Raw genomic sequence first — 27,199 nt, 5'->3', positions numbered from 1 at the left:
GCAGAGAAAGAAATACAAACACCTAAAAACACAATGAAAAGAAGTTCATATATACTTAAATAAAGAAAGGTAAACAAAAACAACAGTGAAATACCATGTCCACCTATCAGACAAGCATGAGGAAGCAGTCATTCTCATATACTTTTAGTGAGACTATAAACTAGTGAAACCTTTTTGGAGGGCAATCTGGCAGTATTTATCAAAATGTAAAGCATCTGTAGCCTCCAATCCGGTAATTACTGGTAATTTACCCTGTGACTATACTTGCACAAGTCCATCATGATACTTGTTCAAGGATATTGTTTTGCAGCACTGCTTTTAATAACAACAACAACAACAAAAACCAATCCAAATGTGCATCGCTAAGGGCCCTAATAAATAAATTATAGTACAGCCACATAATGCAATACTATACAAGCTGAAAAAGAACAGGGTTTACCTATAAGTGCTAATATGGAAAGATCCCAAGATGTGTCATTAGGTGAAAAAGCAACATGCAGAAGAGTACAAAGAGTGGGACACATGTGTGAAACGTGAGAGGAACTAGGAGTAGGGGAACAGGAGGGAACACTTCAACTTCTTTTGTACACATTTTCTTTTATATATTATCCTTTTGTGCTTTGTTTGAATTTTAACTACGAAATTTTTTTAAACCAAGTATTTAAAATACGTTATGACAATTATTTGCCAAGTATTTACTGAAAAAAAGAAGTTTCCCTAGCCTATCTACAAGGTTTCCTAATATTTCTGTGCAACGACAGGGATAAGGGTGACAACTACAATTCTAACCAACAAACTAAAACCAGCAGCACACTTGCACATCACCAAAAGCTGTATTTTCAAGCTCACAAGATATGAGATGTGAGGGTGCAAAAAAATGAGACGCACCTCTTTATAAGTGTCTCTGTGGAGTTATTACATAAACAGCACTACATCCCTGGCACGGCCTAGAAGACACAACCAAAGTTCTGGATTAGCTACTGATGAATGATTCAACCTCAATGAAATAACTTAGTCGGCTTCTTTGGACCTCAGTTTCCCGATCTGAAGAAGAATGTGTGTGTGGCAGGAAGAGGCTACTGGATGGTTCTAAAACTGTATATGATTCTAACTTAAAAGTATTACAACCTCTGCATAGTTGTTTGAAAAAAACCTCATTGATAATTTGGCACACAGGAATCACACTCAAGCTGCTCTTATGTTATCTATCCAGGATGTTAACAAACATACACGAACTATGACATACCCCAGAGACAGCTTAGCTGAATTTCTAGAGGCTGAAAGGAAAATCCATCAATGGTGCCCGACTAATGTCAAACCAAAAAAAGAGTTCATGATGTTAAAGTAATAAAATGGAAATATTTAATATTTCAGCTCTAATTTTTATTTCTTAAATGGCATATGGATATAAAATTCCCCGTCAGCTCCTTTACTACAGTTTTGTCCCTCTGAGCTACCTCTGAAGATCTGCAACCATGCCATGACAGGAACGCTAACATTCTGAAATATCATGTGATCCAACTTTCAGGCAAGTGGGGAGACAAAGCTTTTGGAGACTCAAACTTTACAACGTAATGGAAGTTAGGAGCATGAGAGGTAGTATACAATATCACGGCCATCAAAATTATTACACTCTTCTTACCTAGTTCTGTAAATCCACAGTTGCCCACACACAAAAAGAATTCTGTTGGTCCCAGAGAGACAACATATTACCATAAATTATCTCGTATGGTATGTAAGTGCCAGGAAAAGGTAGGCCCTGCTTTTATTTTTCTATTTCCATATTTGTCAACAGATTATCTATGTCTATCCTCTTTTCACTGTTCGCTCTGGATCAAGCAGAGACTAAAGGAAAAGTAGGCCAAGTATATTTAACACCAAACAAGTTATTTGCTTAAGATGGCTTGGCCAGCCTTGTGTCTGGCTCTAAAACCCAGCCCTACAGTTCCAGTAGGAATTAAACACCAGTTTGAAAGGGCGCTGTGTTCCAGTGCCTACTAATGTATTGAGGGTTGTTGGCCAACTTCTTCACATAAAGGCAAGAATAAAGGTGTGTGTGTGAACATGTGTGTGCCCACATGTATGTATGGAGGGATTATGGGTGGAGCCGGCCACAGCTGCTTAATTTTTGTCAAGCTTTTTTTTTTTTTTCTCTTAACAGGGAGGAGGGTTGTGGTTACTTACCATCCTCATAAGCTGCTACCGCCAGCGAGCTGTTTATCCTCACAAAGGAGACATATGGCTGCATTCCAGGCTCATCCTCCTCATAGTCCGATTCCAGGAAGGGGGCTGTGTAGTCCCAGGTGCGGGTGTCCCACACCCTCACGTCCCCTGATGTATATCTGGAAAAGAAGGACATGCCTGGTTCCAAATGGGGAGTGAAGAGCAGGGCCACCGTGGAGAGAATGGGGGAGCCTTAAAACGACACAGGAGTCGGATCTGGCCGGTGTGGAGCCACTGCGGCAACACTGTTTACACGAGTCACTCCAACAAGAGGAAATGGCAACTCCGTAACAGAAAGGCCGAGAGCACGTTTCCTGTTCTCATAACACAATGGGGGCAATTTCAAATGAGAATATTGTAATAAAAAATTGGGTAGCAAGATCTCCTTGTTTTTCCTTTTTGACTATTATAACCAATCTGCTACCTCAAGTCCTCTCAGTAAAGGGATCACTAGCAGAAATGTGTAGAAGCCACACTATTTACACACAGACGCACACGCGCAAGACAGAGGGAACTGCTAAGGACTAATGGTCTTCCAGGCACAAGCTTTCTAATACTTCATCCATGCATCAGATTTGACTGATGAAAGTCCCTAAAGACTAATTGATTTGCTGAAACAATTAAATCTTGCGTTTAGCAGCCAGACAGCGCTGCCTTCTCATAAAAAGCTCCTGCCGAAACGTATGACACCCCCCGGTTTTGCCCGCTTAGAGGACAGAAGCACTCACTCTCTCCGATTACTCCTGCCACTCCAGCAAATGCCTCACTCCATCAAAGCCAAGGCAGGGCCAGAACCTGCTTAGACACCAGGCCCCGACGATAATGGAATGGCCAGATGATGAGGTGGTGCGCTGGCTGCCATTGAGGTATCTACGCTAAGTTCCTCACATCTGCTACAGGGGGTTTGATTCAACATGTAAAGCAACTGTGGGAAAGCATGTTAGAAACAGGGTAACGTATGTATATCGATGCTACTCTCACTTCACCCCAGCTTCCACCTCTCCCCTCTGGCCCCGTGTCCTCAAGTCCATTCTCTATGTCTACGTCTTTATTCCCGCCCTGCCACTAGGTTCATCAGTACCATTTTTTTTTTTTTTTTAAGATTCCATATATATGCATTAGCATACGGTATTTGTTTTTCTCTTTCTCTTACTTCACTCTGCATGACAGACTCTAGGTCTACCCACCTCACTACAAATAACTCAATTTCGTTTCTTTTTATGGCTGAGTACAGGGAGATCAGCTCGGTGCTTTGTGACGACCTAGAGGGAGGCTCAAGAGGGAGGGGATATGGGGATATATGTATGCATATGGCTGATTCACTTTGTTGTACAACAGAAACTAACATAGCATTGTGAAGCAATTATACTCCAATAAAGATTAAAAAAAAAAAAAAAAAAGAAACGGGGTAAGAGGCTCATGATGAACCCACACAAACACAGAGACAGGCAGACAACTGTAAAGGTGTTCAGTCTTCCTGAGGCCAAGCCATAGTTCCTTCTTTGATCTCACATTACAAGCGTAGAATCGAACAAGATAACTCCAAGGTTTATTTAATTACTGAAGTCTATGACATGATGCACCTATGAAGTAGTTATACATGAATTTCTCATGTGAGGTTCCTTAATAAAGAAACTGGGAATATTCTGATTCAGGAATGCTTCATTTACTAAATGTAGCAGTGTTTCCCTCAAACTATTAGTTGACAGCAAATACATACATTATGAATTCAAAGGCCATTCTGTCACACACATTCTCTAGGTGGGAGCACTGGACTCTCCCTGTAGGACAGTGCCTGGAGAGGTATGCGTAGTGTAAAGAGGCAAATAGGAGAGACGTGCTTTCTAAAACTGGACTGATGGGCCTCTGTGTGACCACTGATCCTCCAGTAAATAGAAACGCTCACTCCATGAGTGTCATTACACCTGGCGATGCACAAGCAAAGGCAGATATTGATATCGCCATGGCCAAAGCACGGCCGCTGGCTCCCAGACCCTCCAGGCAGTGCTCCAGATCACCTTCAATGAGGAAACCTCCATAAGAACACACACTGCACTGCACCAAAACTACCAGGTTCACCCTGACACCCTAAAAATGACTCGAGCATTCCCTGCAATAAGGCCACATGCTTAGCAACAGAGACACTCAACAAAGATAACATGGTTGAATTTCTAGGCTGTGTATGATTATTAGATTCTTAAGGTTAAATTCTATGTGAAAGGAACCAGCCAATTCAGAAAAGAAGGGTAAGAAGGATGGCAACATCTTTCAGAAATACAGAGAAGGTAAGTGAAAGACAGAGGGAACTCAGGAGATCAGAGGACTCAGGAACTTTGAGAGAAAGAAGTACACAAACCAGGAAAATGTATTTCCTTTCCATCAGTCTTGGTCATTCCGTTTCTTATGACCTGTATATGGGACCACACCAGCCACCTTCACGTGGTCCTTTGAGGTGCCCCCTTAGTGGGTACAGAGGACAGGATTTGGGTGGCCTGAGCTCCACCATCCGCAAGCTCCCTTTACGCAAGGAATTACAAGGTAAAAAGCAACACCAACCAAACCAAAACTTGAAAAACTGCTGAACCACACAACCGTGAGCTATGAAATACAATTTGTCTCTCTCTTCTGGGGGAAGAGGAGAGACGGAGTACAGAGGTCACACAGAGAGGAGCATCTTTCAACATCTAAAAGGCTCCCGACCAGCCTTTTCTTCCATGAGGTTGTCCCCTTCCCACTGCAATTCCACCCACCTAAAATTAAACACGTGCTCTCCTCAAAAAGCCTCAGCCCACAACCAGACTGGCCTGTTGCAAGTTCCTGATTCTGTCAGTGACAGCATCCATCCCAGGTCACTGGTACAGAACCGAGGGGCTCCCCAATACCTCCTTCCCCCGCCACCCCCACTGCTACACATGCAGCCACCACGCCCTTCCTGCTCTTCTCGTTCCCAGGCTGCCACCGGCTGCAGCTCCCTCATCACCTCCCAGCCGCCCCACGGCAGCCTCCTCACTCCTGAGCCTCGCCCACCTGCAGCCAGCCCTCAAAAATACCTGACTACGTGGATCTCTCTCCCTTCCTCCCTCGCCCTCCACACTAGACCCCGAGCCTTATCATCTACCGTGACAGCGGCCTAGACTTTCCTCTCGTGGCAAGTTGTGTGTGTACATGTGTATTCATCTGACTGTTCATCTCCCCTACGAACTCACAAGCTTCTAAGGTCAGGGGTTGGGTCTTGCTCACTGATGTTGATCCAGTGACCAGAACAGTAGAACCAGAGTAGTACTTGACACCTAGGAAGCCCTCTGTAAATCTTGAGGCCTCAGCACCACACTTGAATGAAGCTTTAACCACCGGCCAGGCACTGAGAACTCTCCATAAACTGGCCTCCACCCCTCTTCCAGCCTCATTTTCTCCTCTTCCTTAGCATGAGCTGGCCTCTAGCCAGGCCTGCCATTCACTGGCTTCCACACCATAGGTGCCTCTGCACCTTGGCTCCACCTTTCTGGAGCCCCTTCCCTCCCCATGACCCAGCTGGGTGGGTCAACCTTGGCTACCCATTAGAGTCACCTGGGATGCTTTTAAAACTCCCAAAACCCAAGGGCACACCAGATCAATGAAATCTGACTCTCTGGGGGTGGAACCAGACAACAGTGTTTCCCAAAGTGCCACCAAGATTGAGAACCACCTACCTCACTCAAGCCCACCAACGTCTCAAGGCCTAGCCCAGGCCCTCCACCTCCATGAAGCCTCTCTGACTCAACTACTGTGCCCTTGGACCTGAAGAAATGGCGTTCACTGCTACATCCCACGTCTCCTCACCCTGACCGTGAAGTCCTCGTGAACGCCCTACCTCAATGCCACAGCCTCCATCACAGTGCCTTACACACAGCTGAAAGAAGGGGGTCCCCAGCTGGTTTGAGTGGCATCTCCTTTTCTTTCTGCTGCCCACCTTCTAGTGCTAATGATCAGTGAAACACCCGGAACGCACACGTCGAGATGCGTCAGACTTCTTGCATTTACTTCCAAAGTGATTAAAACCTCTCTATAAAACACGGAATAAGCTAAATTATTTTGGTAAACATGAAATTTTCCATATATATCCGTTTAAATCAACTCCATTCTTCATGGCCAGAGAGCATGATAATAGCATAAATGCTGCAAAACAACTCACGAGACAAATATAAAAGACTCGGTGTCTCCTTTATGATGGGAAAAGAGAATAAATATCCTATTTCAGCAGGTACTACATGATGACTCAGCAATAGGCTCTAAAATCTAACACATGAAAGCAACCATAGCAGTGGTGCTCAGACTGTGTTAATGAACTCGTGCTAAAGAAACAGACATTTTCATGAGGGTAAAACATTGGTTGGGGCAGAGGGACCTGGACCAAACTCTAAATGTGATCTAAAAGCGCTTAATAACGTTGGCCAGGAGAAGCAAGAACAGATAGGAAAGGGAGGTAGGGAAAAGGGCTGATTTTTCTCCAGAGCTCCAGATGTCTTTATGGCTGCCTAATGACAATTACACTCAACCAATTAAGACACCAGTATGACAGTTGCATTGTCAGTGAGCCTTTGGACCCCAATGTTGATGGCTCTCTAATTAGTGTCTGTGCAAAGTACAACTGCGACTAATATATTAGCTGATGTAAGAACACTAAAGAAAAACTAAGGAAGAAAGAAGCCTTTTCCAAAGGAGTAAGGATGTCCCGGCCCACGGCACGGACCAGTGAAGCTGTATGCTTTCCCCAGTCATTTTTTATGCTTGGCAAGGTTGAGTTTACCTCCAAATAAATAGGTCAGAGACCACAGCTGATTTTTTGTTGAAAGAATGGGAATAGAGCCTCTTTCAAGCTCGGCACACCAGAGCAACTGCCAATTTAAAATGATTTACCACTGAAGAGCTTTCATTAACTAGTACATTTCCAATAAGCAGACTACTTATTTGGACTAGGAGACCTGAAGAAAATGGAAGAAATATTGTATAGCTGCAAACAACCCTGAACCTTTCTCGTCTAAGGAGCCAAGCAGGTGGGAGCTGTGGGGGGATGGTTCCATTTTGCTTCCAGCTGCCAGTGATTTGCTAAAAAAATTTTTTTCAAGGCTCTTCACAACAACCTGGGGCACTGTTTTAAGAATCTGGAAGTAAGGTTAAGTGACTTACCCAAGGTCACAAGAAACATTTTAGTGGCACAGCTGGGGTCAAACCGGATCCCCAGGCTTTTCTCTAACTGCTGCTTTAGCCAACAAGTCACTCTGCCTCTTCCGATCAGTGTCTTTAAACACATACGGCTTTTAAGAACCATCCCCATTTAAGTGCAATATAAGGAATTTACTGTTTTCAATACTGTGACTCAGGCTTGTGGGACATAGCCCCTGACCCTAACTCATCAATTCTACCACTATAGCTCAACTGGAAGGCAAGAAGCCAACAACATACAAGCTCAGTATGCTGGCAAGGGGCGTGGGACTGGGCGGATGCAAAGGTGCCGCCTACACATGCTTCACAGGAGATGTGGGAGCACATATGGGATAGTTGGTAAAACTTCACCCTCTACAGGACCATCCTCATACCATCCTCAGCCATCCCCAAAGTCACAAGTCTATTCTGATCAAGTACTCACAGCAGCCAAAAGGAGCCTTGTTAATGAGGCCTCAGGCCAGGAACAGCAAATGGTTTCCTTTGTGTGTCAAATCCAATAAATCAGTAGTGGCTGCCTACCGCCCTGTGTTGAGAAGGATTCTGAAGCTGTATTCCATCCAACTCACCAGAAAAATAAATGCTGGAACGGACTTTTCATGCCCATCGTTGGTTTGGGAGTGAGGAGCCACAGAATCTATGCAAGTCACTTGCATCCTTACTCCATACAAAACTCTGCCTGGGGACTTCCCTGGTGGTCCAGTGGTTAAGACTCCAAGCTCCCAACGCAGGGGGCCCGGGTTCGATCCCTGGTCGGGGAACTAGATCCCTAATGCCACAACTAAAGGAGCCTGCGTGCCGCAACTAAGACCTGGTGCAGCCAAATAAATAAATAAATTAATTATTAAAACTCTGCCTGGCCAACTCCTAGTCATCCCTTCCAGACCCAACTGAGAAGTCACTTCTCAGGAGAAACCCTGCCTGACTTGGAGCCTACACTAGGTGCCTCTCCCCAGTCAGTGTGTTATGCTGCCCGCTCTTCCCCTACCCTAACCTCTCTCACACTGTCCTGTAAACACCTGTAACTGTATCCCTTTGGCCTATGAGCAAGGGATGTGTACCCCTCCCCTCAGCAAGGAATGTGTCTGCAGTATTCATCTGTGCTTAGTACATACTGAATGAACGATTCTGACTTAAACTCAGAAGATGGAAGTGGTTTAAAGCCTACAAAGCAATTAGGCAGAGGCCCCTAGAAGTGCAGTGCCCACATTTCAAGAAACGTTTATGCCCTTAACATGCAGAGGTTTTAGGAGCTAGTCACACATACTCCATACTTTCTTTAGTAATATCAAAGATTACAAATCAATGAAAGCAAGAGTATTTACTGTTTTCTGTGAAACATGACTGTGTTGTATTATGCAATTAACAAAATGAACTCAATCCCACGGTGCAGTCTTTCTGTGGAAATGCACTACTACAAACATCAAGTGCAGCTTAAGATGCATCAATTGAAAAATAATGAACATCTTAATGGACCTTACGAGATCCACACACTACACACTTAAAACTGTTTTCCATACATCTTGGTTAATCACAATCAATAGAGTCAGAGTCAATGATGATTATGCAGAGTTACTGTAGCTGTGGCCCTTCCCATTATTCCTTGGAGAACCAGAGATGGATAAATGCAGTCATGAGTTCACCAGTATTTATTAAGGATATTCTGAGCTCCTTCATTAAGGATATAATAAATGTAAAGCTCTCCTCTGGTCTCTTATCAATATCTTACCTCAGACTTATTTACCAGAAAAGCATGTATACCTCATAGCAGAAAATAAATAAATAAAAGTATTTATAAAAAGAGGTCCCTAACGGGTAATGATCGAATTCCTTATGGGAAACAATCCAATGTCATAATAAGCAGCAGCACAAAATCTATATAACGCAAGGTTGAAAGGAACTGCCAAGAGAAAAAGTTTTTTAAAAAGGAGAAAGACAGAAAGCAAGTCCTTAGTAAGTATAAATATGGGGTGACATTTATCTAATACAATTTTTAATCACCAATCTGTATTTACAAAGCATCTGTTATCATCTCAAGAGCCTCAAAGTAATCCTAGGTATTATCCATTTTTATACATTCACATGAAGCTAGCAGAGTATTATAAACACCATCCTTGAGGTCCTTAGCTCCTGAATAGCAAGTGTTGTAAAATTCAGGGCAAATACACACTATTTCAGATCAAAGCCATATTTTGGCATGGTACATGGTCAATACAAAGGCACATTTTTTTTTTAAACATCTTTATTGGAGTATAATTGCTTTACAATGGTGTGTTAGTTTCTGCTTTATAAGAAAGTAAATCAGTTATACATATACATATGTTCCCATATCTCTTCCCTCTTGCATCTCCCTCCCTCCCGCCCTCCCTATCCCACACCTCTAGGTGGTCACAAAGCAGAGCTGATCTCCCTGTGCTATGCAGTTGCTTCCCACTAGCTATCTATTTTACGTTTGGTAGTGTATATATGTCCATGCCACTCTCTCTCTTTGTCACATCTTACCCTTCCCCCTCCCCATATCCTCAAGTCCATTCTCTAGTAGGTCTGTGTCTTTATTCCTGTCCTGCCCCTAGGTTCTTCATGACCTTTTTTTTTTTTCCCTTAGATTCCATATATATATATGTGTTAGCATACTGTATTTGTTTTTCTCTTTCTGACTTACTTCACTCTGTATGACAGACTCTAACTCCATCCACCTCACTACAAATAACTCAATTTCGTTTCTTTTTATGGCTGAGTAATATTCCATTGTATATATGTGCCACATCTTCTTTATCCATTCATCTGTCGATGGGCACTTAGGTTGCTTCCATGTCCTGGCTATCGTAAATAGTGCTGCAGTGAACATTGTGGTACATGTCTCTTTTTGAATTACGGTTTTCTCAGGGTATATGCCCAGTAGTGGGATTGCTGGGTTGTACAGTAGTTCTAGTCTTAGTTTTTTAAGGAACCTCCATACTGTTCTCCATAGTGGCTGTATCCATTTACATTCCTACCAACAGTGCAAGAGGGTTCCCTTTTCTCCACACCCTCTCCAGCATTTACTGTTTCTAGATTTTTTGATGATGGCCATTCTGACTGGTGTGAAATGATATCTCATTGTAGTTTTGATTTGCATTTCTCTAATGATTAATGATGTTGAGCATTCTTTCATGTGTTTGTTGGCAATCTGTATATCTTCTGTGGAGAAATGTCTATTTAGGTCTCCTGCCCATTTTTGGATTGGGTTGTTTGTTTTTTTGTTATTGAGCTGCATGAGCTGCTTGTAAATCTTGGAGATTAATCCTTTGTCAGTTGCTTCATTTGCAAATATTTTCTCCCATTCTGAGGGTTGTCTTTTGGTCTTGTTTATGGTTTCCTTTGCTGTGCAAAAGCTTTTAAGTTTCATTAGGTCCCATTTGTTTATTTTTGTTTTTATTTCCATTTCTCTAGGAGGTGGGTCAAAAAGGATCCTGCTGTGATTTATGTCACAGAGTGTTCTGCCTATGTTTTCCTCTAAGAGTTTGATAGTGTCTGGCCTTACATTTAGGTCTTTAATCCATTTTGAGTTTATTTTTGTGTATGCTGTTAGGGAGGGTTCTAATTTCATACTTTTACATGTACCTGTCCAGTTTTCCCAGCACCACTTATTGAAGAGGCTGTCTTTTCTCCACTGTATATGCTTGCCTCCTTTATCAAAGAGAAGGTGACCATATGTGCATGGGTTTATCTCTGGGCTTTCTATCCTGTTCCATTGATCTATGTTTCTGTTTTTGTGCCAGTACCAAACTGTCTTGATTACTGTAGCTTTGTAGTATAGTCTGAAGTCAGGGAGCCTAATTCCTCCAGCTCCATTTTTCGTTCTCAAGATTGCTTTGGCTATTCAGGGTCTTTTGTGTTTCCATACAAATTGTGAAATTTTTTGTTCTAGTTCTGTGAAAAATGCCAGTGGTAGTTTGATAGGGATTGCACTGAATCCGTAGATTGCTTTGGGTAGTAGAGTCATTTTCACAATGTTGATTCTTCCAATCCAGGAACATGGTATATCTCTCCATCTATTTGTATCATCTTTAATTTCTTTCATCAGTGTCTTATAATTTTCTGCATACAGGTCTTTTGTCTCCTTAGGTAGGTTTATTCCTAGATATTTTATTCTTTTTGTTGCAATGGTAAACGGGAGTGTTTTCTTAATTTCACTTTCAGATTTTTCATCATTAGTGTATAGGAATGCAAGAGATTTCTGTGCATTAATTTTGTATCCTGCTACTTTACCAAATTCATTGATTAGCTCTAGTAGTTTTCTGGTAGCATCTTTAGGATTCTCTATGTATAGTATCATGTCATCTGCAAACAGTGACAGCTTTACTTCTTCTTTTCCGATTTGGATTCCTTTTGTTTCTTTTTCTTCTCTGATTGCTGTGGCTAACACTTCCAAAACTATGTTGAATAACAGTGGTGAGAGTGGGCAACCTTGTCTTGTTCCTGATCTTAGTGGAAATGGTTTCAGTTTTTTACCACTGAAGACAATGTTGGCTGTGGGTTTGTCATATATGGCCTTTATTATGTTGAGGAAAGTTCCCTCTATGCCTACTTTCTGCAGGGCTTTTATCATAAATGGGTGTTGAATTTTGTCAAAAACTTTCTCTGCATCTATTGAGATGATCATATGGTTTTTCTCCTTCAGTTTGTTAATATGGTGTATCACGTTGATTGATTTGCGTATATTGAAGAATCCCTGCATTCCTGGAATAAACCCCACTTGATCGTGGTGTATGATCCTTTTAATGTGCTGTTGGATTCTGTTTGCTAGTATTTTGTTGAGGATTTTTGCATCTATGTTCATCAGTGATATTGGCCTGTAGTTTTCTTTCTTTGTGACATCTTTGTCTGGTTTTGGTATCAGGGTGATGGTGGCCTCGTAGAATGAGTTGGGGACTGTTCCTCCCTCTGCAATATTTTGGAAGAGTTTGAGAAGGATAGGTGTTAGCTCTTCTCTAAATGTTTGATAGAATTCGCCTGTGAAGCCATCCGGTCCTGGGCTTTTGTTTGTTGGAAGATTTTTAATCACAGTTTCAATTTCAGTGTTTGTGATTGGTCTGTACATATTTTCTATTTCTTCCTGGTTCAGTCTCGGCAGGTTGTGCATTTCTAAGAATTTGTCCATTTCTTCCAGGTTGTCCATTTTATTGGCATAGAGTTGCTTGTAGTAATTTCTCATGATCGTTTGTATTTCTGCAGTGTCAGTTGTTACTTCTCCTTTTTCATTTCTAATTCTATTGATTTGAGTCTTCTCCCAAAGGCACATTTTTAATTACTGGGAAAAGTGGAGAAAAAATGGCTAAAAGCAAGATATTTCAAGTTAGCTTAGACACATGCCTATGTCTGAACTATTATTTTCCAACAGTTCTTAATTATAAACAATGATAACATTCCAATAAAGCGTCACTAGGCAAAGTGAACCAACCAGAGATTCAGACACCAAATTTTACATATATAAACTGGAAGCTCAAAATTTTGCTTCATGTCTACATAAGACTGGCAACCCTCTCGACTCTGTCCAGGTTGTGACAGACAGAGCTCTAGTAAGGATAAAAGCCAGAACAACAGCCAGAGGTCACTTGGCTGCTAGAGACGTGTGGGCGGTTTTGCTTGGTGTCACTTGCCTCAGAGGGAATGGTGATGGAGGAAAGGCAGGAGACCAAGTAGGACAACTGAGTACTTTTCAGGGAAGGAAGACAGCTAGCACTTGGTGACATTAGACGATCCAGTTTTCCCTCCAACCACACTTGACAGAGAAGAAACATGGATACACAGTCACTGTTCCTTCCAGTCAAGGCAGGAGCTGCACCCTAAAAAGGCAGATCACCACAGTAGAAAACGGAAGGAGAGGCATTTAGGAGTGCTGAAAAAACCTTGACACAAAGAGGGGGCTTGATGTTTTTTAAAACCAAAACGGGGGGGGGGGGAGGCGGGGGCGGGGAATGGTCCTCTAATGTGAATAGTGTGCTTTCTTAGGCAAACTGAAACGCTTCAGACTTATGAATCTTAAGTAACAGTGAGGAGGGACTTTATTGCAAAGCACCACCATACTCCTGGGCATCTGATAAAAGCTTCTCGTGAGCTAATAGCTTAATGGTTAGCAGAGCTGGCACAAGGCTCCCAATGAGCCCCCCGCTTGACTTTCTCCCGCAAGTTTTCCCCGAGATGCTCTCCTTCACTAGATGGCAGTAAAGCGAATATATTCCTGGCAAATTATACCTAGACCTACATCTCAGGTTATAATGTGACCTTCTGAACTCATGATGTCATCTGTTTTCAACACCCTTAACTCCCAGAGTGCAACTGTGGAGAAAGAGGACAGTCCAGGCCTCACAAAACAGGACGGGGATACCGTCATAGCCTCGTCCCTTCTAGTCTTTTCCCTCAATGATAAACGTATAATTTGAGAGACATTCTAAAATTCTCGGAGCTCTCACCACAAACAAAAACAAAGAAACAAACACCATGCTTCCTAATCACTTATTATCAACCAACTTTCTAGATAACATCTCTTCTTCTAAATCCAAGGAAGGCACACACTAAACCTCACCGCATTTCAGAAACGCTACCAGATCACAAAGAAAACACAGACAGAGGCTGAGCTCTGAGAGAAAGAGACAGGTGGCTTATCGCAGAGATTGGTGGCTTCTCAGCACAAGTTATTCTCAGGTTAAAGAAATGGGAAATTTTAGCCAGAGAAAATCAAAGTAAAGGTTGTATTTGAATTACATACTTAGTCACCGTTGAAGGAACTTCCACTTACCTGACCAGCAAAGAAAACAACTGTTTCTGGTATTTTCTGGGATGCTGCATGTCACTGCTAAGTGGCCACATGACACCACAGAGAGGCACGAGGAAGGGCCAGAGTAAGAGTTTGGTAAGTCAAAGATGCGGTAAGGAGGCTCAGAGAGTGCAGGGGCTCAGCAGTGCAAGGAGTTTTCCTTCTATGCATACCTTCCCCAAAGTTTCCTCGGTGCTGGGACTGGTGTTAGGCTCTGAGGTTACAAACATGCTTAATACATGGCCCCCACCACTTTAAGACACTACAGTCAACAAGATCAAACTCTTGATCTTGATCTTTATTTGTGGCACTGACCGAAAAAAAGGAAGGTGCACTCAGGAGACCGGGTTTGAGGGATGGTTTAGAGACTTCAAGGCAAAAGTTCAATGGGAAAGAAGTTGAGGATTATGAAGGCATTTTAAAATAATTTCTTTTTTAAAATTTTTTGGCTGTGCCACACGGCATTCAGGATCCTAGTTCCCCACCCATGGATCGAACCCGTGCCCCCTGCAGTGGAAGCGCAGAGTCTTAACCACTGGACTGCCAGGGAAGTCCCTAAAATAATTTCTTAATCCGGAAAAAATAAAAATCCATCCGCCTAAATCCAGTAATTAAAATATGTATTAAAAAACAGGCAGAAGAATAAACAGTACACAAAAACCACAACGGGAATTGTGGTAGCATGCTGGGATTTAGGTGGATTTCTCTTCTCCACTTTCTAATAGTTTTGCAAAGACAATGTGGTTTTACTACTGTTTTCATTTTTAACAGAAAGGAAAGGTCCATACAGGCCATAAAAGAAACCAAAGTGATGCTATAGTAGCCAAGCCGTCAGAGTAGCGAGCAAGGGCTGGAGAAGGCAGCGCTGGGGACCGGCTCTATGCACGCCCCCTGCAGAAGCACAGCGGGGTAGGCAGGGCACGGGTGCCAGCCCCACTCCCCGGACCTTGCTGAGCCTCAGCTACCTCACCCAGAATGAGCGTTTCGGAAGAGAATCTCTAAGTTCCTCCCGGGTTTCAAGTTGTATGATTCTAAGTTGAAAAAAACTAAGAAATCGGAGAACAGACAAAAGAAATTAGGAATTCCTCCAGCTTCCCAAGTAACATGTAGTATACAGGTGGGGGGAAGGGAGTCTATCAAATGTTAATGCTTTTTTTCAGACTAAAAAAAATGTATTAGTACTACAGAGCATTTAATGAAATATTATATATCACCTCTAGTTTTAAAAGATGCTTACAAATTGACTGAAAAAAAATACATGGCTGTAAAGTTAAGACAAAAATGTTTAGGTGAAGCCTCAAGGCCGCGTGATTAGCTGCCCTACAAGCTGCAGATAATCGCTCCTCCGGGGGGCGTGAGGAGGCTAGATGCTGGGGCGGAGCGGCCATGAGGGTTAGTAGGCTAGCGCCCCATGGAACCTGTGGGAGGAGGCAAGGCTTGAGCTCGGCGTGAAAAAACGGGGACTGGGTTTCTTTTGGGGGTAATGAAAACGTTCTAGAATTAGATAATGGTGGGCAGTTACACAACCTTGTGAATATACTAAAAATCACTGACCTACACAATCTAAAAGGGTGGATTTTATGGTATGGAAATTGCATCTCAAGTTAAAAAAAGACATGGTCAGAGGTAACTAGGACAGCGTGGGGGGTAAAAACCAAAGGTGCCCTGGGAAGAGTAATGAGGAAAAAGGGAGGTTGGAAACAAATTTCAAAGGCTCCAAACATCAGGAAAAGGTAATTGGAAAACTATCACCCATGAGATAGGAAAGGAAGCAAACACTCATGGACAAGAGTGAAAGATCAAAAGCTTTGAGAATAATGTCTGTTTCCTCTGCTGGAAAAACAAGCCTCAGGTAAGAGGCGTCCAGGTCCTTTCACTGGACGGGGACTTGAGTGTCTCAGAGTTTCCGAGTGAATGAGCACTTGAAGGGTGCCCTGGTTCTATGCGCAGAAGAGTAAGGCAGAACCAAGATTGGGTTCGCGCTAAGGTTAAGTGTGACACAAATTAGTCTAAGCCTAAGCAATGCAGCTCCAAACCAGGAACATTTACACAAAGGGACTGAAAAGCTGAGAAGAAGCTGGGGCAAGATTCTGCAACATAATCTTCATCAATTATATAAAACACATTTAACAGGTTTAAATGCAAAAATGTCACATCGGTTAGCTGCAGATATAAAAAAACTAAGCATCTGAACAGATTCTACTTGTGTAAAAAAAATAGAGAAAAAGGAAGGGAAGAAGAAAAATAGGAGAAATGCAAGAGAAGTAAAAGAGAAGGAAATGGTGAGATGGCCACTGTCTCTTTAAGAAGCTCCTTGGAGATATATAACTGCAGAAAGCCTGGTGAATACAACATTGATTGGGAATGAGGTAACCACAAACACCGCTGTCTCAAATGAAAAGGGATTCAAGACCTGACCCAGAAAACAAGCATCGTAACCACCAGATAAAATTTTAATGATAAACACAAAATGCTCTATATACAAGCAAGATTGAAGTATCTGATGCTAGGCCATAAACGTAAGGTTCTCTTAGAAAGAGGGGCCATGAGGAGCCTCTCTGACCCACAGATCAAGTTTCATCTTATCGATCCACTAAACTCTGCCATCGCTTTGCTTTGTGCTGGCATAATCTGTAATGCTGAGCAGGCCTCGAGGGGATGGAGAGGCAGGAAAAGAAGGGCTGGCATCTGGACTAGTGGCCAGGCTGCCTTTTGCGAGGTCCACGTCCAGATAAGAAATTCATAATTGGCTTTCCAGAATCGTCTCCCTTATTTCTAGTTCCTTTTATGACTCTTTCAGTTCCATCTCAACAGTCTGTCCTCAAAGGCCTCTGACACACCAGGAGGCCTCTTTAAGCTAGAATGACCCCAGTCCCTTTGGGAGTTATTGAGGAATCTCAGAATTAGCAGGTGAAAAGGATCTTACCTAGCATGAGCTCTCAGGCCCATACTTGAGAAATGAGGGGCAGAAGCCTAGAGCCACACTGATAACTGAATGGACAAAATTCTAGATTTCTTTTCCATTAATTTTTCTACAAGTAATAGTTCTATAGCACTCCCAAGAAGGGTATTTACTGGCCTCGAAATCATGGCCAGTAAAACACAAGCTAATGGAAAGTGTTCCTCCTAAGGCTTATCTTGTTTGAAGCAAAATACTTTTACACAGGCACTACGGACCACAAAATATTAAAATAATCTGACTCTTGGAAATTTCAATTAAGGACTGGTTCTGAAGGAAAGAGTTTTCTTTAAAGAAAAAGGCTCTCCTACTACTAAGCTGTTAAGTCCAAGGTTTGTTTTTGTTTGCTCCTCCAGGTAGAAACCTCTTTTGGGTGTCTCACTCCGAAGTCAATCCAGACTCAGAAGTTTAAGTGTCCTGGTCTCTATGGCATTAAGTACACAATGTGAGACTCTAGTTCAAGACATCTTGTTAATCCAAGAAGAAAGTAATCGTCTTATTATACCTTAAAGAAACACATAAAAACATCTCTAATGTAATAAAATATGAAGAATTCATGGAAGTGGTTTTTGGAACAGAAGCCAAAGGAATTTACAGAAGTTAAAATTAAATTTCTCGGCAATGGAGACAAACAAAAAGCCTATTTCAGGACAAGTTAACTGCAAATACAAACTGTGTGGTGGGGAAGGAAGATTACCTGTGGCCACAGCCCTTCCTCATAATAAAGGCTTCAGAACAAGAGATCAAGAACAGCACCTGTTTCTGCCAACACTTATTATTCTTGCTTCACTTTTTTATGTCTTCATAAAATACAAACTGTTTGCCTTAATGAAAATCTAACAGAACATGCCATAAGAGTGATTTAAAAGCTCAAAAGATATATTGACACAAACGGATTACAGAGCCGCTCCACACCACTCGCTTCTCACCACTAGCTTCAGAGCTCTCAACTACTGGAGGATAGAGTCATGGAGACCACCCATCTCCACGAGGGCTGTAAGTGGGAAGGCACGCACTCCCAAGGGAGAATAAGGTGGCTGGGACGCAGAGGGTGGTCCATGAAAAGTGAAAGACCTTAGGATGAAGAATATTAACTGAAAAACTGTTTTCGCTTACCCAGCAATGACAACACCATCGTGAGAATGCACATCACATAAAACTGCGTCAGGAATGTGTTCCAGCTCACTCACAGCGCCTTTGCGATTCTGCATAAGAAAAGGGGCTGCAGTTTATACTATTCTCTGGATAGCCTGGAGACAAAGCATTTCACTCTCAACTACATTCATGGCAGTTTTTTTACGGTGTGGACTGTGTCCATAGTTATCAAGACATTGGAAAGGACAAAGACAACTAACATGTTAAGCTATGTATTTATGAGCTACAAACACACTGAATGAAACTACTGGGCGCGGGAAGTGCGAGACGCTGCCCCCGTCCTCGAGGGGAGTACAGGATGGTAACCACTCCACTCCGCAGTGGGCTGCTAGGGAAGAAATGCATAAAGTGTATTTAAAAAGTTCAGTTCAGAGGAGAGAAAGCAGCTAATGGTATTTTACCTGTTAACACCCCTTATAAATGCTCTCAGAATAAAATGAAAAAGTATATACAACAAGATAAAAATCAGGATGGGGAACAGAAAAGACATTGTTTCTGATTGAGAGGTCAGAGGTTCATGGAAACGGTTATTTAAAGGAAACCCTAAAACCCGTAACACAGTTGCTCCTGAGGAGGGAACTAGGTGGTAGGTGGAGAGAGGTGCGAGGGAGATGTATTTTCCAGTATATGCCCTTTTATGACTTTTGATTTACTGCATCACGACTGTTTATTTATTGATTCAAAATATATATAAATAAAATAATTATTTTTAAAATAAAGGGAATCTTGAAGAATAGAAAGTATTTACATGTGGGATGTTGGGAAGGGCAGGGCAGGACAGTTAAGCCAAAAAGCAAGCATGAATAAAGGTATTCAAGAATACCAAGCCATCAAAAAATATATACACATAACTGAATTGCTTTGCTGTACACCTGAAACAATATTGTAAGTCAACTATATACTTCAATTAAAAAAAAATACCAAGCCATCCATAATTTCAACTTTGCTGTACCAGCACAAGGATTAAAAATAGTGTGTGTAAGTGGCAAGCACAGTTCTTAGCACACAGCAGGTTTTCAATAAATGGTAGTTACTATTACTATTTATATTATCAGGAGACAGATGATGACGTCCGTTCCATTAAAACCAACGTTTATTAAGCAGCTGTACTCCAGGCACTCTGCAAGACGATCTGCATGGTGATCTCACTGAACTCGAGGACCAAGTCCAAGGCTGAGGGACACAACTGGACACATCCAAGTGGGGCTGTCCTGCTAGTGGAGACATGGGGATGGAAGGGAAGGACTTGAGAATCATCTGTTCGAGGGCCACAGCCAAAATGACAAGAACAGCAAAGCTCTTTCGAGGGACAAGCTATTGAAAGAAAAGGAGAGGGCCTGTGTGCTCACGTCCTCCACTAAGTTTCGTCACGTGGCTTCCTCCCCATCAAGGGCTCCAATCCCACACTGGTATTCTGGATTAGAGAGATCCTAGAATGCCACAGTGAAATGAGTGTATGCAAACACCAGGGAAAGGAACATCATTTGCACGCTGGCTCTGAACTGCAGGTCCAGGTAAGTTCCTGCATTCACAGGTCATCCCCTGTGTGGAAGTACTGAGAACCCTGGGGTCCCTTCTCAGCTTCCTCAAACACCAACCTAGGAGATGCCAAACCAAATCACCTTCCCAACCCATCCTGAGGTTGACCATGAATAGCACCAAACCACAGCATCTGCGTGCCAAGGCCAGTGCTAACTGAGCAGCAGACACAGGCCACGCCCTGTGGGAGGAGTGTTAGATATATCATTAGACAGTCATCCTCACGATGGCGCAAAGAGCGCAGCTACTCTCAGCTCCACATTAGAGATGAGAAAGCAGAGGCACACAAAGGGAAAGCATCTTGCTCTGCACTACCTTTCACGTTTTTGTAAGAATTCCATTCATTCTAGAATCACGAGAATCCCATCACTACAGTTAATGCAAGAGTGTCATTTGACATTTTACTTCTGTAGTCCTCATAGGTAACAGTGCAGGAAATGGGCCCGAGACACTCCAAAGAGAAGCCTCCCTCCAGTCTCCCTGCAGTTTGACTCCAGTTCATTCAAGCAACGACCTCTTATTGAGCACTTATCAAACACATGGCTTTGGGCTTGTTGGAGAAAAACAACAAAACAGACGTTCAGTTGAATTGTATGTAATCTGTACACTGGCATTAAGTGCCAGATGCTATGAGGCGGGTCTCTAAACACCTTCACTTCTGCCCCCTCCAGCCTGGATGAGGCGGGCGTACCTGCTTCCCTCCCTAGCTTTCTAATACCAAAGAGGAAACAAAGAACTCAGCTGCTGCTTTCTCTCTTAGAATCTGACATTTATGAATTCGAGCCAGGGTACATGGAGTATCTCCAGCTCTCATGCTCACAAATCTCAAAAGTATCCCTCCTTCCTGGACAGAAAGGCCCTAGCAAATGCCTCACTCTCAAGCTTTCCTTAAATTATGGCCCCTCCTGCCAGGGTCAGACCCTCTGCTTTCCGGCCCCCAGCCTGTCTAAGCAGCTTTGGCAAACCCAATGCCTGCTCTCACTTATGTCCTTCACACAGACATAACCAAGCAAATGGGCAAGAGGGCGAGGGGGGCCCTCCACGCGAGTTTATTACCTGGAGTGGATACACAGAGCGGGGCCAGCGGGATTTGTACCTAGTGGTGGGTCTTCATGGCCTAAGGATGGCTATGCTAATCCTCTTTAGAAGGATGGTTCTCAACCAGGGCTGATTTTGCCCTCAGGGGACATCGGACTGGTCTGAAGACTTTTTGGTTGTCAGAGCTGCGGGGAGGAAGAGAATGCTTCTGGCATATACTGGGGAGAGGCTGGACATGCTGCAGAAGATCCTGCAATGCCCAGGACAGCCCTCACCGCAAAGTATCGGTCCCAGATGGCACTAGTGCTGGGGTTGAGAAACCCGAGTTAGAGGAACACTACTCTTATTAACTTTGCTAGGAACTGTGACGCTGCCCAGATCAAGAGTATCGGTCACTAATCAGGTTATGAGGTGACTGGAGACAGACATGCACATAGGCAATATGTCACTATCAGTCATGAGCAAAAGCTTGTTAATCTCAAAGTCTATTAGGATTGACCTTTACAGGAGGGGAAAGAATACAGTTCTGTCCCTTCCTTCCAACTGAATATCCAGCTACCCAGGTGGGAAGAAAGGGGCACCACACTGCTGTCTCGTCATGCCTTAAACAGCTTTATGTAACACTGTTCTTGACAGTTATTTTCTACAGAAACACTGTTCTGTGCAAATTCATAGCTGTGATCTAATATTTCTGTAGAAATTTTGAAGTGATAAATGTTATGGAAGCAAGCCAATAGGTTATGTGAGGGAAGAGAAGACAGTACTTAGAGACGCTTAATAATCTCCCTCTTACATTTACTGGAAATAGCATTTTCAGCCCCTCTTTTGTATTCAGGTGGTGCTTTCTTGGTCCATCCAGGGAGATGGTGACAGTGAACAGGGGCTGCACTGAGCACTACCGCAAAGACCCCGACCATCAGAGGTGAGGCGACTGGCTCCTCAGTCTCGCCCCTCCTCTCCTAGAGGACAACGGGATGCTCCCAAAGAGTGTGCTTGAAGACAAGGGCAGATACTCTATTGGGCAACAACTCACCAACAGCTAAAGGGACGCTCACCATACTCCTCCTCTCTTTGTTTTTGGCAGTTAATCTCAGGATGAAATTGGAAGGACTTGGTGTTTAATCCCAGGCTTGGATTCCTGTGTCCTTGCAGGCTATTCCCCTACAGGTAATGATATTGGCCACTGCCTACCTTCCAGTTGGTTCTTAACATGTGTTCCTTGGCTCGGCACTCTTGGAAGATGAGCTTCCAGCAAGAATAATCGGAGATGCTGCTCTCGGGAAGGTGCCCTTCCTGCTGGCACAGCCTGTACCAGAGTACTTCATCTTCTGCAATCACCTTCCACGTCTTGCTCACCTAAAACAGCAGAAGTGACACAAATGTCAAATTCTGCAATTAGAGAAGTCCCTTGTCATCCAAAAATCAATCAACACCTTTATTACTGCCCTGGGTTTATGGCAGTATAAAATGTCTCATTAACAAAACACTCTGAGGCGAAAAAAAATACAAGCAAATGTTTCCTGTTTTATCTTTCAAGATTTCAAAATTGTTGTACTACCACCTAATATCACATTTTAAACTACTTGGTTAAATTATTTTATACATATATATGTATAAAATATAAAGAGAAAAAAATACACAAATACTTAAAGGCATAAAATACATACTGTAACACGTTAATAGATATAAAATCATACACAGCTTTTCAGAACAGAATCTCTTTACTTTTTACCAATAAGCACTTGTATTTCCATCTTACAGAGCTAGAGACCAATGACCTCTGAAGTAAAGAGCTGTAATAAAATATCCATAACCCAAAACTTCTGGTCATATGAGAAATGCAGATTTATACTATGTGCAAAAACTTAGATTTTAAATGTGTAGATTAAAAAAATTATTTAACAGAAAACTCAAGCAATTATCTAGGATGGTAAGATCTGATATAGAGAAATTAATGTTATGACTGGACTGAATTTCAAATCCCAACAGTATCCAGAGGAAATGGGCATTTTAGCTATTAGTGCTTTGTCTTCCAACCCTAACTTTGGGGAATGATGGATTCACTTCATCATGGGATAATGTACAAAGCTGGGCAGACTGCAAAAGATGGACTCTGCTCGCAAAATGAGAAACTGACCCAGCAGATCAACATGCTCTGGGGTCTGCAACACATGCTGCTTTGCCGTCCACCCAAAGGCTGAGCCTCACTTCTAATAAAGTAAGAGTCACTCACGACCAGCGGTTCATGGTAACTTGTGCTCCTTAACACTCCCTTGGGGCCACTCCAAGACATCAAATACTCAGACAAGAAGAGAGAACATGAGACAAAGAGAGAGCACACAGCATGTGCATGACAGACTCTCATGACACAAGGGTGCCTCATTTGAGAAATACCGATAGGGAGTTAGCTTCCGGGACTACAGAGTTGAAGATCTCCGAAAATCTGCTCCTCCACAAAACCAACAAGAATACTGCCAAAAATTGTCAAAATCAACTTTTTCAGAACTCTAGAAATTAACTAAAGGCTTGCAACATTCTGAGAAGCATTTATTCAAGAAAAATGGCTGAATCTTGGTAAGAATAGCAACCTTTGTATTGTTTTCACTTGCATTAATCCCATCCTCATCCTCTAGCTCCATAGTAGCCTTGAAAACCAACAGCCTCCAACTATAGCAGCTGTAAAAACCAGCAGTCTAGCAGCTCCCAGAGAGGCCAAATGGGTTTATAGCTCTCCAAAAGTACCATCCCCAGAGAACCGTCACTATTTGGCCTGTCTGGCAGCTTGCTAGAAAGCTCTGTTCTCGAGGCTTGTCTTTATCTGATCTGACTTAGATCTAACTCTGTCCTATATCCAGGGCATTTGTCAGAAAAAAATAAGGGACAACTGTTTAACAGTGCAGTTGCCTGACGTGGCACTACCAAGTAGGGCTAAAAGGAGGCTAATCGAAAGCCTTCAAAGGAAAACCTGGGGAGTGGGATACCCCATTATAAATATATTCAAAATACTAAAGGAAAGCATATCTAAAGAAATAAACTTATGAGCACAATGTCTCACGAAGTAGAGAATATTGACAAAGAGACAATATTTTATTTTTTTAAAAAGAACCAAACACTGGTGGCACAGTGGTTAAGAATCCACCTGCCAATGCAGGGGACACGGGTTCGAGCCCTGGTCCAGGACAATCCTACACGCCACGGAGCAACTAAGCCCGTGCGCCACAACTACTGAGCCTGCGCTCTAGAGCCCGCGAGCCACAAATACTGAAGCCTGCATGCCTAGAGCCCGTGCTCCGCAACAAGAGAAGCCACCGCAATGAGAGGCCCGTGCACCACGACAAAGAGTAGTCCCCGCCCGCCACAACTAGAGAAAGCCCGCGTGCAGCAACGAAGACCCAACACACTTAAATAAATAAATTTCTTTAAAAAAAAAAAAAAGAAGATAGTAATATAGGAAAAGAGGAACAAAAAAGACATACTGACAGCTCCTTAAATGTCTGAAGGCAGTCATCACATTTCCCCTTAGTCACTTCTTCACTGGTCTAAACACACCCATTTTCTCCAATTAATTGTCATAGGACTAGCTCCCCTACCCATTATCTCTGAAATGTACCCTAGTATTTATGCATCTCTGGTATCCCTCTTCAAAAGTGATACTCAGGACTAAACAATACCCCAGATATAGACTGTCAAGTGCCATGAACAGAAGGATTTTTATCAGATACTAATTGCTACTTCACTTGAAGATACATCCTCATGGTTACAGAACGTATGGTCCAGAGCTTCTGGAGTCCGTTTATTTTATTAAATATTTAAGGCAGACAAAAAGGTATATATTACAAACACCCACGGATACAGCACCCTGCTTAAGAAGTATTACCAATAAGTTTAAAACTCCTATGCATCTCTCAGTGTCCACATCCTTTTCTCGCCAACAGTAACCTCAGTTTGGTATTTATCAATCTTCAGAGTCTTTTTAAATACAAGTTGCAATTAAAGAAAAAAAAGTCCCCATTTTTTACTCTCGCACTATTATGTTTTAAACTTAAATTCTTAACTTTCTAAACTTTCTATCCATTTTCAATCCCAGATCATCGCACATACCCACCCCCAGCATTTAGTATCTTTGCATCTCAATTCTGTCATCCATTGTATGTATGCTACTTTTCCTTTACATAAGTCATCTGCAAAATACAGTCTGTGGGGCTTCATGTCTTAATTATTTTAAAAAATTAACCAGGATGGGGCTGAGGATGGAGCCCGTGGCAAACCACTGGAGCCCTCCCCCCAGGCTGACATGGGTCCATTAAGCAGCCCACCCCAGGCACGGCCACAGCATCAGTTACAAATCCACTTAACCACACTGTCATCCCACACTTCTCCATCTTAGCCATAAGGGCATCGGGGAAACAAACCCTCATCTGATCACAAGTGGTCAGGCAATAAAGAATGGGATAATGGCTCAGTAACACTGGAGTTCCAGTTTCGACTAGACAGAACACCATGGTTTTATTTTTGGCATGTTTGGTCCACAGCTGAGCCTGTCCATGACACTGGGTGGTGTCTGTCCATCTGTCTGTGCCAAAGTGAGTCTCAGCACTAGGCAATCATGAAGCACAGATAGGGACAGACCAACATAATCTGTGACAGAGCCAGGCTACAGCTCAAATAGCCCCAGAGCAGAGTATTTCTCCCACAGGCCCCTGCAATTCAGGGTTAAATAAAGTATAAGGGTGAACACACAGACACCCTCACGGGTTCTCAAAGGCACAAAGTGCTAGCTAACCACACGGCAGTTTACTCTGATCCCTGGGATACATCAGCCCTTTTCTGTAAAAATTATAAAATGTAAAATTTTGTAGAATTTATGAAATGTAACTACTAGATGAAAGACCCAGACTCATTATTTCACTACACAGACCAGCACTTCCCAAAGCATATTCAATCGAATAGCAGCTCCTTAGGGTATTAAGTTACTTTAAAAAAGGATTCCATGGTCACATGAGTTTGGAGAACACTGGTTTAAACAAAACTAAGCAGGACTCTTCACTGCAGAACTTCTCAGAGCTTTTAACAGACTGACACGTGTTGCATATCTCTAAGAAGGAAATATAAGAGGCTGCATTCCTCGAACTTATCTGGCTCCTGAACTCTTCTTACAAGGAGTGTCTCAAAAGCCCAGTGTCCTCCAGAAGACACCTTACAGAACATTGATATGGGTATCAGTCAGTCAATTAAAACATATGCTGGGCACCAACTGTATGCGGGCACTAAGGCCAGCAATTCTTATCCACTTTCCACCTCAACCTGCCAAACTGACACCTTTTGCAGGTGGGTGACACCCCACGGACATGACCAGATTGGGGCCGCCTGCCCATGGCTGGGGAAGCTAGAGGGAAAAGTTGTGGTCTCTGCCCTTACAGCCGAGTTGGATCACAAGACTGGCCCCCAACAGTAGGTAATCTTTGTAATTCTGCAGTCCAAAAATTAGCTACAAGGCTGCACTTTGTTAGATGAAGCCAGTGAGTCATCATTTCAGGAGAATCCAAATTCAGTGCTCAGTGACTACAAACTAGAATATCCCAATTAAACATTCTGGATGAGTTTTAATGAGTACTAAACTGTACAAATTCCAGCCACTTTAAAACGGAGAAACTTTTCAGAGACTTTCAAGAACTCTCAAATATATGTCAGACCTTAAAAATCTTGGAAGCCGAAAACATTTTTTTATATCAGCTTCGAAGAAAATGTCAAATTGTCGTAAATAACACAATCTGAAATTTGTACAACAGGGTTATGGGATAAAAACCTGAGAACAAAAAGTTGATGTTTCGGTGCATCATCCCCACCACTAACCCCTAGACCACAGGGCCTCTTCTGCAGAAAATAATATTCAGGATAAAGTTTAATCCTGGAAAACAAACAATAAAGCTCTTTGAGGGATTTATAAAAGCTAGAGGTGAGAATTACTTCCAAAAAGGGATCAGGATTGTATCTACGATTAGGTATTGAACACAGAAACGTGCTAACAATTTCTTTAGCAAATGATAAAGAGAGGGTTGCCTTTTTATTCTTCTTTTAAAGGAGAACAAAAATGATAGGCTTTAAGAATTTCTTTTAATCCTGAAGGGGGAAAAAAATCAACAAGAAAAACACCTAGTTAAACTTTCACAAGTAAATTTTAAAGAGTCTCATCAAAAGGAAATCTAATTGTTTTGATTTCTTAAATTACATTAAATCTAGAAAGTTTACGAGCCTGAATTTTCCAAAGGCCTAATGGTCTCTCT

At 42.5% G+C, this 27,199-nt stretch overlaps 1 protein-coding gene across 1 annotated transcript in view; it reads right to left on the bottom strand.

Annotated features, from left to right (window-relative positions):
- The window catches only part of FBXW8 (F-box and WD repeat domain containing 8), a 123,587-nt gene that overhangs the window by 73,849 nt on the left and 22,539 nt on the right, over positions 1-27,199 (bottom strand). Inside the window, exons 3-5 of the mRNA XM_082355724.1 lie at positions 22,107-22,271; positions 18,300-18,388; positions 2,185-2,342 (exon numbers count right to left, since the gene is read on the bottom strand). Of these exons, the coding sequence (XP_082211850.1) occupies positions 2,185-2,342; positions 18,300-18,388; positions 22,107-22,271 (412 nt within the window). The remainder of the gene's footprint in view (positions 1-2,184; positions 2,343-18,299; positions 18,389-22,106; positions 22,272-27,199) is intronic.

The sequence above is a fragment of the Balaenoptera borealis genome, assembly GCF_965194805.1.
Source record: "Balaenoptera borealis genome assembly, chromosome: 14".
NCBI lineage: Eukaryota > Metazoa > Chordata > Mammalia > Artiodactyla > Balaenopteridae > Balaenoptera > Balaenoptera borealis.
Note: the sequence above shows the minus strand (reverse complement) of the source record. Positions and strands in the feature narration are given on the sequence as shown.